We start from the raw sequence: 18,680 nt of genomic DNA on the forward strand, positions 1-18,680 counted from the left end.
TAGATAAGTGATTTTCTTGTCATTGGAGGAAGCAAATGGTTTGTATCTTTGAAGGAACACTGTGGTTTCCATTTTCTCCTCTTTATTTTCAGACGAAAACAAAATGTTTGTGAGACAAGGAGCTGTGTAGCTGTGTATGTACATGAGAGGTGACATTGAGTTCAATGTCTAGGCTTCATAAGGTATCGTCTAGGCCAAGTTCGTCCTCCATTTCGTCACCATCTTCAAACAGAAACTGGGTCTGCTCTTGTTGCCGCTTCTTCTTTCGCCAGTACGTACTACCTAACACAAGACCCACCGCAACTACACCTAACACAAGTACTACAATCAGTACAACCATTGCATGATGCATTCGCGTTTCTTCTTCCTTGTCAGTGCCAGAATCTTTATTCAAACCTGCCAAAAAAAGAAGAAAAAGAATGCGCATATGATATCCCCAATGACATAATTTAACTGTGAAGCTAGAACGAATAGAAAGTCACACTAGTACGTAGTTCTGTTTTAGCTGGAGTAACTCACCAGCTCCGAGTTGTGAGCAACAATGGCAGAGAAAAGTAGCATTGAAATCTTTCTCCTTAGCATGTGTGTATGTACCCTCAGGTGTGAAATCAGAAGCACAAAGCTCCCATTCGTTAAATGTATCATATCTAAAGGTATCTTCCTCATAGATTCCACATATCTTGCATTTTGTTCCCTTAAGTTTTGTTAGTGGCTGAAAAAAAAAAAAAAAAACAGAACACATGTGCATCTCAAAGGCAGTGATGATAACATCCAAACAAGGCAAACTATTCTAAAGCTAATCTCTTGATCAGCTAGTAGTTTTGTCACTGGTTCAAGATGAGACCAAAACGAACCTGCCAAGATTCTTGGCCACTGAAAGAATAAGTCACGTTCGTTGTCTTCACATCGGGAAACAAAGTCTTGTTCTCTCCTTTGCATTGGAAATAAACTATAGGCTTGGTCGAGAACCACTCATGCGTCTTGAAAATCAGAATCGAATCTAGTCTAACGTCTTGTGCAAGTATTGTCCCTATGAACAACCATAACAATACAATTCGAAAACTCTCATCTTCAAAGAAACGGTGAGATTCGAAAAAGATAGAAGGAAGAGATCAGTCTTAGGATCTTATAAACGGTGAGACTACCTGGGAACGACTCGAAGAAGATGATACATAATATGAAACCTCTAGAAGCCGAGGGGACTCTGATTGACATCACGAATCCCTATCCGATCAATGTATAACCACAAAGATGCACAATATGTACCGTTCTCACTCTGTTGACAGACTTTGGTGAATTTATTTTGGCTATGGCGTTCGAGAGAAAGCGTCGTCCTTCGTACAGGAAGGGGCGAGACGGAGGAGACTTTTGTGTTGACAGACTTTGGTTTGTTGATTTTGTATATTAACGTAGACGTGGGACATATTAGACAAGTCAAATGGAATTTCGATAAGATGATAGTGATACGCAATCGATTGAGTACGCACGCCAGTGGCTAAAAGAAAATAGGAGGGAATATTACTTGGGTTTTGGTTTAGTAAAAGATAATTGCAGTATTTTCTCAATTTCAAATTTCTATAATATTACTTGAGAAATCAGTTTTACCTTTTGTTTATGTTAACTAGGGATTAATTCGCGTTACGCGTAGAACTATATTAGTTTTCAAATATTAATTATCTAACTATTCTTATTGTTTTATAGCAAATGGTAATACTAAAATATATATTTAATATATTATTCACTTATTATTTATTTTATTTAACATTTTTCAGATAGATAGGTAATATACCTTTACTACTTATATTATATATTTTTTTATTATTTATTTCTTCGATATTGTATATTTACTTATACTAATATTACGCTAGATATTTAATGTAATATTCTTATTTCTTATATTGTACATTTAATTATTGTTTAGTTTTTAATTATTATATTGCATATTTATTTATTCTAATTTTTTTATTAAATAAAAATACTGAGATAATATTTTAACGTAATATTTGTATTTCTTCTACTGCACATTCACTTTTTTTTTATATTGCATATCTACTTATTCTAATATTACGATAGATGTTTAATGTAATATTTATATTTTCATATTCTATATTTACTGATTATTTATTTCAAGATCTCCCAGTTTGGTTCACAGAGTCAATATGAGTCTATAAAGTTGATGAAAAAAAAATATATATATATATTTACTGATTATTTATTTTAGTATAAAAAATTTAGATAGATGTTTAATTTAGTTTTTCTATTTCTTATATTATATACTTACTTATTGTTTATTTTTCTTATATTTTATATTTACTTATTCTAATTTCCTTGCTTTTATATTAAATGATAATACTATGATAAATGTTTAATGTAATATTTATATTTCTTATTTTTATATTTACTTGTTATATATTTTTATATAATACATTTACTTATAAAAATATTTGGAAATAATAAAAATGTAAAAGTATACATTTTTCAGATAGATGTTTAATGTAGTTTTTTCATTTTTATATTGTATATTGTATATTTATTATTTATTGTTTTTTATAAAGGGCTTTATTATTTATTGTTTCTTATATTATATATTTACTTAATCTAAGTTTATTACTTTTATATCTAATGGTAATATAATGATAAATGTTTAATGTAATATTTCTATTTTTATACTGTATATTTATTTATTATTTATTTTAGTATACAATTTGCAGATAGATGTTCAATGTAGTTTTTTTTATTTCTTATATTGTATATTTATTTATTTTAATATTATGATAGATTTTTAATGTGATATTTATATTCCTTATATTGTTTTTTATATACATTTTTAGATATATATTTAATTTAGTTTTTCTATTTTTCTATTTTATATTTTTTTTCTTATATTGTATATATACATATTCTAATTTTCTTGCTATATATCAAATTATAATAACATGATTGATGTTTAGTGACATATTTGCTTTTCTTATATTATATATTTATTTAGTAATATTTTTTTCTTATATTATTAAATTACTTATTTTAATATTACTTTAGATGCTTAATGTAATATTTATATTCATATTTACTTACTAATTATTTTACTATAGATTTTTCAGATCGATGTGTAATTTAGTTTTTTTTCCTGCTTTTATATTGATTTTCAAATGTTATATTATTTATTCTAATTTTCTTCCTTTTATATCAAATGATAATATTATAATAGTCTTTTAATGTAATATTTATTATTTATTTTATTATACATTTTGCAGAAATATTTTTAATGATTTTTTCTATTTCTTATATTATATATTTATTTATTTCAATATTGTATATTTACTAATTTTAATATTACGCTAGATGTTTATTGTAATATTTATATTGTTACATTGTATATTTATTAATTATTTACTTATTCTTATTTTTTCTATATTAAATGATAATATTAAGATAGATTTAATGTATTATTTATATTTCTTATATTGAATATTTACTAATTATATATTTTTATTTTGCTGATATCAAATGATAATATTACAATAGAATTCTTATGTAATATTTATGTTTCTGTTATTATATATTAACTTATTATTTTTTATATTTTATATTTATTTATTATATAATTTTTAATACCACATGTTTTCTTTTGAAAAATAGATTTTTATATTTATGTGGACGGTCTATGGAAAACACTTAGTTTTTAATATGAAAAATAGATAATTAATTATAAAATGATAAATTATTATAAATTTAAAAATTTCATTAAAAAATAATGCAATGTTTACAGAGGAAATTACATGTTTACCACTTTCATGGTACCACTTTTCATTTTTACCACCACTAATAAGACATTTTCAAAAATACATTTTTCATTAAGTGGCAAAAGACTCTTATGCCCTTGTTATTTATATATATATAATAAATCATTATTTAAATAAAAAAATAAAATTAAAATTAAAAAAAATAAAAAAATAAAAAAAATTTATATATTTTTTAAATATTTATTTATATATTTATTAGAATCATGAATTTCACATTCCCAAAACCCTACCCCACCCCTCAACTATAAACCCTAAGTCTAGATTAGTTAACCCAAAGTGTATAATTGTATTTTATCATTCATTAAAAGTGAGGGTAAAAGTGGTTAGTGTAAACATGAAAAGTGGTACTATGGATGTGGTATTTGTGGCAATTTCCCATGTTTACAATTAAAAGATAATTCTTTTACATTCTTTTGGATTCCTATTATCGATTGATTAATTTATACCAATTTTATTTTGACTATTGTAGTATTTACATTTTCTATATTGTATATTACTTTTAATATAGTATTTTCATTTTTTAAATTGTGTACTTAATTGCTATTATTTTTGTATATCATATAATTACATACTTAAATGCATATTTACATGTAAATAATTTTTACATTTTAAGATATATGTCTAATGTAGGATTTCCATTTTTTTTTTTTTACATTTTAAGATAGATGTTTAATGCTTAACGTACTTTTTCCATTTTTTATATTATGTATTTACTGATCAATATTATTTTCGTATATTACATATATACATAATATCTATATTTTACATTTTAAGATAAATGTTTAAGGCTTAATGTACTTTTTCTATTTTTTTTTAATTGTGTATTTACGTTTTAAGATGAATATTTAATGCTTAATGTACTTTTTATATTTTATATTATGTATTTACTTATTAATATTATTTTTGTATATTATATATTTTTAAAATTGTGTATTTACTTATTATTGTATATATAATTCGTATATTATATATTTATGCATTTAAATGTATATTTACTTATATTTTCGTATGTACTTACTTATTATTACTTTTTGTATATTATATATTTACATATTTAAATTTATATTTACATGTATTTAATTTTATATTTTAAGATAGATGTCTAATGTAATATTTTCATTCTTTCTTTTTTTTTTTTACATTTTAAGATAGATGTTTAGTGCTTAATGTAATTTTTTCATTTTTATATTATGTATTTACTTATTAATATTATTTTAGTATATTATATGTTTACTTAATATCAATATTTTACATTTTAAGATAGATGTTTAAGGTTTAATGTACTTTTTCTATTTTTTTAAAAATTATGTATTTACATTTTAAGATACATTTTTAATGCTTAATATATTTTTATATTATGTATTTACTTATTAGTATTATTTTTGTATATTATATATATATTTAAATTGTGTATTTACTTATTATTGTATATATAATTTGTATATTATATATTTACATATTTAAATGTATATTTACTTATATTTTCGTATGATTTAATGTATATATGGTAATAGTGTGTAGTATGGTTAGATGATTTAATGTAATGAGGTAGTAATAGTAGTCATGCCACGTGGCTTATTTTTGAATAGGGTTTCTAAAACAATGTGGACGTTTCCTCGAGCCTCGATTAGCCCCTTTATATTATATATATGTTTACTTAATATCAATATTATACATTTTAAGATAGATTTTAAGGTTTAATGTACTTTTTCTATTTTTTAAATTGTGTATTTACATTTTAAGATAAATTTTTAATGCTTAATATATTTTTAAATTATGTATTTACTTATTATTGTATATATAATTTGTATATTATATATTTACATATTTAAATGTATATTTACTTATATTTTCGTATGATTTAATGTATATATGGTAATAATGTGTAGTATGATAATATGATTTAATGTAATAAGGTAATAATAGCAGTCATGCCACGTGGCTTCTTTTCGAAGAGGGTTTCTAAGACGATGTGGACGTTCCCTCGAGCCTCGATTAGTCCATTTTATTAGTATAGATTTTTAGAGTGGCTGATTACAAATTTAGTTTTAATGAATTATAAATTATATATAACTATCATTATTAACATTTTTTGCTTATTATATTAATTTTTATTTCCTTTTTCTTTTATTTTTTTTTACAAAATCTATATCAATAATAAAAGGAAATATCTATGAAATATATAGGGGAAATTACATGTTTACCACTTTCATGGTACCACTTTTCAATTTTACTACCACCAATGAGACATTTTCAAAAATACCTTCTTCATTAAGTGGCAAAAGACTCTTATGCCCTTGTTATTTATATATATATAATAAATTATTATTTAAATAAAAAACAAAAAACAAAAAATAATAATAAAAAAAAATAAAAAAAAAGTAATTTTTTTTATTTATGTTTTCGAATTATACTTTTTCAAATTCAAATTTTTTTATAAAAAAAAAATTTTATTTTTTTTTTTATTTTTTTTCAAATTCTTTTTTAAAAACGAAAATTGTGTTTGAAACTATTTTTTAAAAAATTTTATATATTTTTAAGTATTTATATATGTATTAGAATCATAAATTTCACATTCCAAAAATCCTACCCCACCCCTCAACTTTAAACCCGGACTCTAACTCGATATGCCCCATGCCCCATGCCCTCTTAAAAAATCCCCGTATGTCCCTTTAATATAATATAATTTCTTTTTTATTTTTTTTTAAATGGATAATGAGGCTAATGAGTGGCTAAAGACGAATTGCTCCTTGGTAAACTAGAATATTTACACAGTCCAATCTAAAGATCCGACTACCCAAACCCAATCACCAAAACCGATCCATCTAAAGCTAAAACGACCGCGTTTCGTTCCAACTTAACCCATTGAAGCCCTCGGACAAGAACAACTGAGAGCGTATTTGTCACTTTCTATTCCCTCCAACCAATTTTTTTCCCGAGAAAGTTTTTCTATAACGCTTTCTCTTCTTCAATTTGTGAATAAACAAATTGGAACTTTCGATTCGTTTTTTCTTCTGTTCTTTCGCTGACCGACAAGATATCAGTCGGGACGTGGAGAGCCGCTGAATCCTAATTATCAGTCGTACCAGCAGAACCATCAGCAGCAACAACGGCAACAGTGGTCACGTTGCGCTGAAAACGATAATGAGTCAAGAAGACGACATCGACGTCACTCCTTTAAGTCACTGTCAAACTGACTGGCTTGGGGCCTGGGGGGGAATCCTTTCTCTTATCCTCAAGGTATGAATCTCTTCTCGTTACTGTCTACCCTCTCTCTTCACTATCGGTTCACAGCGAGAATTGAACATAAAAGGTCTTATCTTTGGGCGGAGAAACCAATGGGATCTCTCAATAGTGACTGGTTTTTGCAGAAAATTGGTCAAATTTGGGTCGAATCTAACAATTGTAAGTTATATGTGTGTTTGACTGATAGCAGAAATGGCGACGAAACAACTTATAGTATCACCAGTTACTGTGTCAGCCAAGAGCTTAGCCTCGCTCAGAGTTTCGAGTGCCAAGTTTGGAACTTTGAAACCAGGCACCCTTAAGCAGAGCCAGTTCCGTTCTTTGGTTGTCAAAGCTGCTTCTGTCGTTGCTCCTAAGGTACATACTACTTTCTCATTTGATTGAACCTGTGAAAAAACTTATCTGAATGTCTGGATTTGCTGTTTCTATAGCTCTGGCCACATGAAAAAAAAACATAGCTTTAGGTTATTTTTATAAGCTTGGTTTGTTAAGATATTTGGATGTGTTCCTTCTCCTTTAGTTATGAATTATAAGTTTTTGATTGTTTCTTGTGTTATTTACAGTACACTTCAATTAAGCCATTGGGAGATAGAATTTTAGTGAAGATCAAGGAGGCAGAGGAGAAGACAATGGGAGGTATCTTACTTCCATCTACAGGTCAAAGATCAAGGAGGCAGAGGAGAAGACAATGGGAGGTATCTTACTTCCATCTACAGGTCAATCGAAACCTTAAGGAGGTGAAGTCGTTGTTGTGGGTGAAAGGGGAATTATTGGGAAAAACAAAGTTGATATCACTGTCCCTGTTAGTAAACCTCACAATCCCCTTCAAGCCGCTGCTCTTTCTTCGTTTGCTTTGGTTTCATGCTAATATTGGTCTTTCTTCTTGTGGTATAGACTGGAGCACAAATCATTTACTCCACAGGTACGCTGGAACTGAGGTGGAGTTCAACGATGTGAAACATCTCATTCTTAAGGAAGATGATATTGGCCTTTCTTAGTTGTTTATCTTTTATTTATGTATTTATGATGTTATTTAAATATTTTGGATGTTTCAAATTTGGTAGGATAATGCTTTTGAATGTTTAAAACTTGGTGTGTTGCATGGATTTACTAGGTCTGCTATGCCCAAAAATGAGTTAGTCAGATAACTGGATATATTAGGTTTACTATGCCTAAAAACCACTATAAAATGAAATACCAAAAATGATTAACACATTGTAAAACACTAAAATATATAATATTAAAATAAAGGAATTTTTTTAAAAGAAAAAAACAAATTTCACATGTAAAACGTGCAGTCATAAATAGATTTAATATTATATTTAACACTTAGTAATTCATGGTAATCTTCAAGGGGATAGTAATACTACTTTACACATAGTAATTTTTTTTTTTTTTGACAGCAAACATTTACAGACTCATGTAGACTCTGTAAACCAATGTGGTAACTCTGCGTCCATGTGCACGACGAAAGACGGTTGTTACCGAGCACTACGTGCCAAGCTATATGCCCGTTTATTTTCCGTCCTAGGAACATGAACAATATCTGAGTTGATGAAGCTTCGTCGCAAAAGCTTGATATCTTCCAGGTAGCTTTCAAATGCTGGTCATTCCTCTGGTTCCGAAACCATCATCACCAATTGAGAACAATCCGTCGCAAACGTAACCTGGAACTGCCTTAAATTTCTCATACATTCCATTGCCCAAATTAAAGCCTCTATCTCCGAATGAAGGGGTGAAAGGCATGCCCTGACATTCCTTGCTCCTAATAAACCATCAAAACCTGGTAACGTACTAAGCCATCCTTGTCCTGAGAATTGGTCCTTATCTTTCCAAGAACCGTCTGTGAAACACCATCTTCCTGTGGTTCCTATTTCCGGCCTGACCTGTAATTCATGTGCCAATCGATGATTGTTAATAACATGTGCCTCAGCCCACAGCGTTGATTCAACTTCGGCCAATCGAAGCGTTTCCCTTGGCTCAACATCAAGGTTACTAAACACTTTGTTGTTCCGGGCCTTCCAAATATACCATAATATCCAAGCAAACTGATGATCCTCCATTTGTGGGTTAACTCTCCAAAATAAATGGTCCATATTAGCAAAAAGAGAGCCCATTGGGAAAAGGTTTGGATTTGATGGAATCCTCGAAAGTGCCCACACTTGGCGTGCTGGAGGACATTCGAAAAATACATGGTTTATTGATTCCTCCGGGTCTCCACACCGGGCACAGCAAATGTCGCCTTGTATTCCTCTCGCTTTGAGATTTTTCTTTACCGCTATACAACCGGACACCAGCTGCCATAAAAAATGCTTTAACTTTGGGGGACATCGCACTTTCCAGCAGAATGCTTTGAGAATATCTACATTGGGACCAAAACACTCAGGTGGTTTCTCCTTATCCGGATAAATCCTTTCCACCTGATACCCTGATTGTACCGTGTATTTCCCATTCTTGGTGAAGTGCCATCCACTCCTGTCTTCCATCTGATTTCTACTCAATGGTATACTCTCAATTATTTTTACATCTTGTGGATCCACCAAATTCCTAATTGCCTGTAAATTCCATGTTCGGGATTCCGAATCAATGAGAGAATCCACTGTGAGGTCCGGGTAACTATTATGAAGGTTTTTATTAGCTGGTCTCGGGCGAGTGGATGGGAGCCAGGGATCATTCCATACTGAAATGGAAGATCCTGATCCAACCCTTTTAATTAGTCCTTTACAAACCAGAGATCTAGCAGAAATGATACTCCTCCAGCCATATGACGGGGAGTATGAGCGAATCGGTTCCAGGGGTGAAGCATTCCTGTAGTACCGTCCTTTGAAAACTCGAGAGAAAAGAGCATTTGGCTTCTTGATTAGCCGCCACAACTGCTTCCCAAGCATTGCCGTATTAAAATCAGTTAAATCCTTAAAACCCAGCCCACCATTATCCTTATGTACACACACTTTATCCCAAGATTTCCAATGCATGCCTCTTGTACTGCCTCCTGGGCTCCACCAAAATTGGGCTACGGCACCCGTAAGCTTCTTAACTGTAGCTTTTGGTAACCGATACACCGACATCACATGGTTTGGTAGAGCCGTAATCACTGATTTAATGATCACCTCATTTCCACCCTTAGTAAAAAATCGAAAAGTCCATCCACTAACCCTATTATTCAATCGATCTTGTACGAAGCCAAACACTTGTACCTTAGAACCACCTAGACTTTCCGGCAGGCCTAAATAAAATCCCATTCCACCTAGATTCTGAATTCCCAAAAAATCTCTCAACTCTTGACGACTAGCTTCATCAATCTTATGTCCAAATTGAATAGAGGATTTCTGGAAATTAATCTGTTGCCCTGAGACAGACTCATAGTCCTTTAGGATCCTGATGATAGTTTGACACTCTTCCTTGTTTGCCTTACAGAAAAACAAACTATCATCTGCAAATAATAGATGAGAAATTGCAGGGCAAGCTCTTGCCACTTTCATACCGGTTAATTGTTTCTCCCGCTCCGCCTTTTTAATATTTGAAATTAACGCCTCCGTGCACATAATAAATAAATAAGGGGATAAAGGGTCATTTTTACGTTTAGCTAGTTAAACCATGACAAAAGATAATTTTTTGTAGTAAAACCAATGATTTTACACTATGATTATTGGTAAAGAAAACATTTGCATCAAAAATTAGCCAGAAATACTTATTTTGTTATATTCTCCTTACTATAGTCTAACCATTCACATACTAACAATGAAAGTTAAGGAAGTTTTTTTTAGAAAATGATAAGTTTTCTTAAACTATTGAAAATAATCACCAAAAATAGTTTTAAATATACATATTTACTATATACGTAGTCTATTAACATAAATATATGGGTTCTATATACTAAACATACGTACTACTTGCAATATATATTGTAGTCCGAATAACACATAATAAAACCAATAATCTTAGTAGTCCGACTTACACATAATAAAACTAGTAATCCTAATAGTCTGAATTACACATAATCATCTTTGTCTATATCATTGTTGAACTCCACATGTGAAACACTTCTATACTGCTCATGATTAACTTGCAGTAGATAACCAAAAATGTCTTCATCATTCCAGATATATGATGGCGTATTCGAATACAATACCATTGGAAAGTAACTAAGCTTCGCTTCCATCTTAGATTCATCTACCTTTAACTTTCTGCAAATACGCTCAACCAAAGCAGAGTATGTGACCTCTTCCACTTATTTCTTCAATACAATCGTGTGAATTTCATCTTCTCCTTCACCATCTCTCGATATCCAATTTATTTCAGCCTTATCCTTCATATAATATCCCCTGTAATCAAAACAAATGATTGTGCAAGGCGGATTTTGCATTTTTCCTGAAATAAAATAGAATATCATTAGAATTATCATTATTAAGATGCTTAGAATTAATTTCCACCCGTACAATCTTCTCTTACTAATACTAATTTAACTAGATATTTTAACCGCGCTACGCGCGGATAAGATATTATATGTATTTCTCAATTCTAAAAATAATGTATAATATTGTATTATATTATTTAAAGAATATAAAATAAGACTACATAACATAAATATATTTTTTATATTTTCTTTGTGGAAATCATTATGTTGTTTGATTGTTGTACTTAATTCACATATTTGCATAGATATTTGTGATAGATGAATAACTATATTTTTATTATCAGTAAATAATATATATTTATTATATAATATAAGAAAAATGGAATTATTTACTTTTTAACAAACTTGTCTCATGTTGGGGACTCGGTTATAGACATATCATATTCGAATGAAACATTTTTACACTTATCAATCTTCTTAACAATCAAGAAACAAATTTGAATATCAAAACAATATCTCATACGATCTCTTTGTGGAATAACTGCTCTGAAGAAATTGAATTTATGCATCAAAAAGGACTGAAAATGGATGTGCATATGTGTTATCTAAGTCAGCTTTACAAAAAATATTTATAGTTCATATATCATTTATGTCCATCCTATTTTTTTGTCCATCATTTCTTAAACATCTTGAAATAAGTAATGCTAATTAATAATAAATGTTTTGCTCACAAAATAAAAATCAAATTTGTCTAATTATCGCTTAATTTGTCTAACTGATATATGTATTTCTCAATTCTAAAAAAATAATGTATAATATTGTATTACATTATTTAAAGAATGTAAAATATGACTACATAACATAAATATATTTTTTAAATTTTCTTTGTGGAAATCATTATGTTGTTTGGTTGTTGTACTTGATTCACATATTTGCATAGATATTTGTGATAGATGAATAAATATATTTTTATTATCAGTAAATAATATATATTGATTATATAATATAAGAAAATAAAATTATTTACTTTTTAAACAAACTTGTCTCATGTTGGGGACTCGGTTATAGACATATCATATTCGAAGGAGACATTTTTACAGTTATCAATCTTCTTAACATTGAAAAAACAAATCTACATATCAAAACAATATCTCATACGATCTATTTATGGAATAACTACTCTGAAGAAATTGAATTTAGGCATCAAAAATGACTGAAAATGGATGTGCAGATATGTTATCTAAGTCTGCTTCACAAAGTACTATTCATAGTTCATATATCATTAATGTCCATCCTATTTTTTTGTCCACCATTTCTTAAACATCTTGAAATAACTGATGCTAATTAATAATAAACTTTTTGCTGGAAAAAAATCAAATTTGTCTAATTATCGCTTAAATATTTTATTAGTATGGTCTAAGAAGCTTTTAAGTGATATCATAGTTTAATTTATTAGTTTTTTTTTGTTAATTTTTAGAGATTTTTGTATTTAAGATTTTTTTCCATATTAAGCTTCTATTTCTTTCACAGAATTGATATATATATATATATATATCATAAAAATTACCATCAAATCAGTTTTACTTATTTATTATTTTGTTTTAACGAAAATACACTTTTTAAATAATTTAATTTAAAATAAAATTATATATTAATTTGCTGTATTTTAACAATTTCATTGATTTAATTAATTTGCTTTGGTGGATAACTTAAAAAGTTTTCATATGAATCGGGGAAAGCAAGCTTATGTTGTTATATTATATTTATTTTGTGTATATAGAATCTATATATAATGCTAGTGTAATAAAGAAAGAACATTATTTTTTTGTAACTTCAAAAAGATACATTATTACAATTTGAAATGAATCAAAATTGAATAAAATGGTAATTAAATATTTGTAAATCTAATTGTTTAGTTGGATTCTCATGAAAAAAAAATCGATTGGTTAAACAAATGTTTCAAAATTTGTTGTGGTATTGTTTTGTCTATAAATTATAAAATTTATTGAATTAATATATTTAATTATTGCATCCTTAAATAATATTTTATTAAGACATTAGAAAAATATGTTTTGAGTTGTTTTGTCAAAATTGTACAAAAATCTATGCTTTTTCATATTTGTAACTTCAAAAAGATACATTATGACAATTTGAAATTAATCAAAATTGAATAAAATGGTAATCAAATATTTGTAAATCTAATTATTTTTTTTTATCTTGTTTAGTTGGATTCTCATGAAAAAAAATTGATAGGTTAAACAAATGTTTCAAAATTTGTTGTCTTATTGTTTTGTCTATAAATTACAAAATTTATTGAATTAATATATTTAATTATTGCACCCTTAAATAATATTTTATTAAGACATTAGAGAAGTATGTTTTGAGTTGTTTTGTCAAAATTTTACAAAAATCTATGCTTTTTCATATTTGTCACGAAAATTTATATGTTAAACTTACTTTTACAAAATTCTTAACTTTGTTACGAAAACAAAAATCTATGATTTTTCATATTTGTCAACGTTCTCACACTTTCTAAGAATATATTAGCTTAGTCACTTACTTATTTTTTTTTTACAAAACAAAGTATCGGAGTCTTGAAAGTTGAATTAATATTATTGTAAATGTACATAAGAGTTTGTGATTATATACTTAGTGGTTCTTGTATATGTGTCCAATAAAGTTTCAATGGCTTAGTGGTAACTGTCATTTATATATATCATACTAACCCGGGTTCGATTCTCACCTTTGCATTGTTTTTTTATTTTTTACGAAAAATAAATGAGATGACATGGCAATTTCGGACTCTCTGATTGGTTGATTTTTCTATCCTATGTGGACACCCTCTCCATGGCTTATATCCCCCTTTTAGTATAGTATAGATTCAGTACTATACATAGTAATACTAGAAATACTAGTAAGAATATAAATACAACAATCCTAGTATTTCCAGTAAAACTATTTTGCCTTAATAAAAGTAGTTATACTAGTAATATCCAGAACTTATCTTTGTACTAATTAATCCGCTTTTAGGACGATATTGTTAGGATTTTACATTACCCATGATGTATAATTCATCTTAAATGACATTATACACAGAAAATCATCAAAACACACATAAAATATATCCAAAATCTATAAACACAGTTTTCAAAATCTTTTTTAATCTCTCATAATTTTGATTGGATCTTCTTTTTTTTTACACTAGCCGAGATATACACTTGTTTTAATAACATTTCAGCAAAAAAATCATCAAAAACGGACATAAAAATACTCTAAAGCTCTAAACACAGTTTTTTAAATCGTTTTAAATCTCTCAAATTTTCATCAAATCGTATATTTTAAACACTATCCATGATATACACGACATTTTAATGTTATTTTACAAAAAAAAATCATCTCAAACGAACAAAAATTACATGTTTTAGGAGCTTCAAAATCGCCAATGGAGGTTGAAGAGAAAGAGAGTACGAAGAAGAAGAAGGTCATGTGGGCCAACTGAGCTCTTATTGGTTGAGTTATTACTGTGGGCCATGTAGGTAGTTGAAAATGGTTGGTTTATTTAATTGAAGAAATAAATGGAGAAAGGCTATTTTGGGAAGTGCAAGGATAAAAGGATAGGGAGAATAGAGAGGGGGCAGTAAGAATTCATTTAGGGGGGTATGGGGTATATGGAGTTAATCCCCTTTAAACCCTAAGTCTAGATTAGTTAACCCTAAGGGTATAATTGTATTTTACCCTTCATTAAAAGTGAGGGTAAAAGTGGTTAGTGTAAACATGAAAAGTGATACTATGAATATGGTATTTGTGGCAATTTCCCAAATATATAACAGATTATATAACGAATTTTAATTTTATTTATCTTCACATTTAATAAAACAACATAAATAAGAAGTAAATATATATAATAAATTAAAAATATAAATTTATACATAAAACCTTGTTTCAAAAAATAATAATATATGTGTTTATTTTTAAAGTAAAATAATATATTTCATATTTAAAACTTATAACTATATAAATGCAACAAAAATAATCAATTCTTAACCTAATTAGAATAAAAATAATTTTTTTTTCATTTTAGGAAAAAATATACAACTTAATATATCTAAAATGAGTAAATGAATTGTTCATGATTCTTTTACTCAAAACCAGATGTTTTTTTAAGTCAGCAATATATTATTACTTAGAATACACCTCTATTTATTTTTACGCATTTAAATTGGAAATTACTCAAAACTAATAAAAGGTGACGATAGTATATTAACATATTAGTATGATTTAGTTTGGTTATAAATATTTATAGACATGCATAAATTTCAAAAGATTACCGATTATGTTTATGTAACTACGAACTAACAATATTTTCTATTTGTTTCCCAGTGTTATTTATAAAAATTGTTAATATATTTTTATATTTCTCATTTTGTTTTGCAAATCAACATATACCTAAGTATATTAAAATTTTGGAAATATACTTACACATATAAAATGAAAACCGAAACTAATACAACAATGTGGCTTACTTATAAATAAATATATTTATTTTAATTTGAAATATATATATATCTATAATATACTCTTTGACAAACCCAAGTTCTTATACCTAAAATCAAAGGTCTAACTAAAACAACTATATACTATTATTTATTGTATATGTTATTAATTTATATTCAAAGTTAATCATACTTAGACATATATATTTTTTTATATTAGTATTCAAATATATTCGAAATATTAATTGTTTAATTTATATTCAAATAATTTTTAATTTGATTTACTAATATCATTACTATATTTATTTAGACATATCTATTTCCTACATCAAAAATAAATGTTTGAATACTAATTTGATTACTAATCTATTTGAATATAAATAGATTATGATTAATATATTCATAAAATGTAAATCTATATTTTGTTTTCATATTAGCATGTGATTTGTATTTGAATATAAATCTTAATCTATTTTGAATATAAATAGATTAAGATTAATATATTCATAAAATGTAAATCTATATTTTGTTTTCATATTAGCATGTGATTTTTATTTGCGGACTCTTGAATTCGTGACATAAATTTTGTTGTATTCTTACACATTTTTATTTTTTATTTCACCATATGCTTTTATTTTTTCATCTTTTTGTTTTACCGTTTCAAAAAGATCCACTTTTTCAACAAAAAAAAAACTAATTGTATGAAATGAAGTGGTGACATACTTTCGTATTGAATTGTACACATATATGTAGGTTAGCGATATTATTGTTGTCTGCAATGTTATTATTTATTTTTTTAAGATTTCTTGATATATTATTCCATGCACGTATTTTTGACTTAATATAATACTATATTTAATTAGACTGTGAATAATTTATTTATTCTTGGGGGAATTCTATTTATTTATGCTTTTTTTAGTAAGCATATGGTAGTAAAATATATTTTATGGATATATTGGACCTTTGAAACATAGTATATAGGGGTTAGGGACTCATAATATGAAACCACAATTTTTGAAAAATGTTTGAGCGGATTGAGAATTGTTTTCATCAGAGTATCAAATGGAAAACGTTAGAAAAGAGGGAGTCGAGTATTGTGAAAATATGATACGAAGTACACTCGATTATGATATCCTTGTCGAAGCTTAGAATTCTTCAACAACATTGGCTGCTTTCCTTGCGATGAAAGTGATAAAGTCAGTTTTGAAATAAGAGCCTTTGCGTCTTTGCGTCTCTGAGGCCCTTGAAGATCTCCTTGTAAACAATATTGGTTACTACATCAGGACCGTCTGAATCAGAGGTATTGTCTAATATCTTAAGCCCCTCCGGTGTTGTTACTGGCGGTAGCACTACGTACAACTGGCCGTGAGTGAAGACGGTCCTAGGAAGATATAAAGCAACTTGATTCAGACTTTGTTCTTGACTTTTATCGCATAGCAAAGATGCAGCGGATATTGGCTTCGGCATAATGTGAAAGGATGCATGGTGTCAAGAGGGGAAAGCTGTATCCGAGGGATCAATATTTGTTCACATGCATCTTTCCCAGTCATGATCTCAGCCTCGACTATCATGTTACCTAGTCGAGTAACTATCATCCTTGTCCCATTACATAATTCATAAGTCTGGTTGAGATTGAGCAGCATCATGGCTGGAGACCGTACCTTCAATCAGAGTCTGTGGTTTGGTAGCCCATGGAACTCAAGTGAATTTAGATACTCTTGAGGGTAGTGGCTTGTCCAGTCATCATCTGGTGTAGCTTCTAGCTCAATATAATGGAATCGGAGCTCAAATATTTTTTAGCCTGAGATGGAACCTGAGACAACATGGAGGATTTTAGCTAATGGACAGTACTATCTGTAGGCGTCAACACTGCTCCCTCCACTAACTACTTCTTGTTTCGACAATTATGAACAAAGTTAGGATATGCTGCATCTGCTAGCGCTTCATGTGATTTGTCTGATTTAGATATCATGAATTATTTGTTCACAACAATCTGATATCCCTCCTCATGTTTATCTCTATGTGAAGATACAGTATCAGAGTCCCCGTCACCAACTTTCAGTATCCATTTAGCAAAGTTTTTGTCCTCTTCCTTTAATCATATGTTTATGGAAAGGGTGTATACTTCAGCATTTTTCCAAAGGTACGATTTGCTGACTGATGCAAGGACTGTGCCTTGTCGTTTTCCATGTGGCACTACAGGTAATATTTGCCTGAAATCGCCTCCTAAAAGTATAGTCTTGCCACCAAAAGGTCTGTCAGCAGCTTCTGGATTTGCAGGTGACAACAAATCTCGGAGAGATATCGGTCTAGCGTTTCAAATGCTTGACGGTGTACCATTGGAGCTTCACCCATATTATTAAATCTGACATTTCTTTTACCGAAGCCAACACAGAACCCTATGGATATCACACACTGTCAGATCGGTCAGTGTAAGTGACAGCCTAAAGCGTGATTGCGCTGTTCTATCCTCAAGAGTATCTAAATTCACTTGAGATCCCTGGGCTTACCAAACCACAGACTCTGCTTGAAGATAGGATCTCCAGTCATGATGATGCGCAATCTCAACCAGACTTATGGATTATTTAGTGGGACAAGGTTCAATATATCTATAAAATATATTTTACTACGATATGCTTAATAAAAAATACTTGCATGGAATAATATATCAAGAAATCTTTTAAAAAAATTATAATAACATTGAAGACAACAATAATATTGGTAACGTACATATATGTGGACAATTCAATATGAAAGTATGTCACCACTTCATTTCATACT

General features: G+C 28.6%; 2 protein-coding genes across 2 annotated transcripts; one reads left to right on the plus strand and one right to left on the minus strand.

Annotated features, from left to right (window-relative positions):
- LOC103863409 lies at positions 1-2,115 on the minus strand. The gene is made up of 4 exons (XM_009141160.3): positions 1,146-2,115; positions 855-1,030; positions 520-712; positions 1-396 (listed from the first exon to the last, which is right to left on the minus strand). The coding sequence occupies exons 1-4, from the start codon at positions 1,213-1,215 to the stop codon at positions 176-178; spliced, it is 660 nt and encodes a 219-aa protein (XP_009139408.1). The 5' UTR covers positions 1,216-2,115; the 3' UTR covers positions 1-175.
- A 4,227-nt stretch (positions 2,116-6,342) lies between these two features.
- LOC103863410 (20 kDa chaperonin, chloroplastic) lies at positions 6,343-8,179 on the plus strand. The gene is made up of 4 exons (XM_033290482.1): positions 6,343-7,043; positions 7,240-7,406; positions 7,613-7,851; positions 7,944-8,179. The coding sequence occupies exons 2-4, from the start codon at positions 7,242-7,244 to the stop codon at positions 7,984-7,986; spliced, it is 447 nt and encodes a 148-aa protein (XP_033146373.1). The 5' UTR covers positions 6,343-7,043; positions 7,240-7,241; the 3' UTR covers positions 7,987-8,179.
- The last annotated feature ends 10,501 nt before the right edge of the window (positions 8,180-18,680 follow it).

Source organism: Brassica rapa, chromosome A04 (assembly GCF_000309985.2).
Source record: "Brassica rapa cultivar Chiifu-401-42 chromosome A04, CAAS_Brap_v3.01, whole genome shotgun sequence".
Classification (NCBI taxonomy): Eukaryota; Viridiplantae; Streptophyta; class Magnoliopsida; order Brassicales; family Brassicaceae; genus Brassica; species Brassica rapa.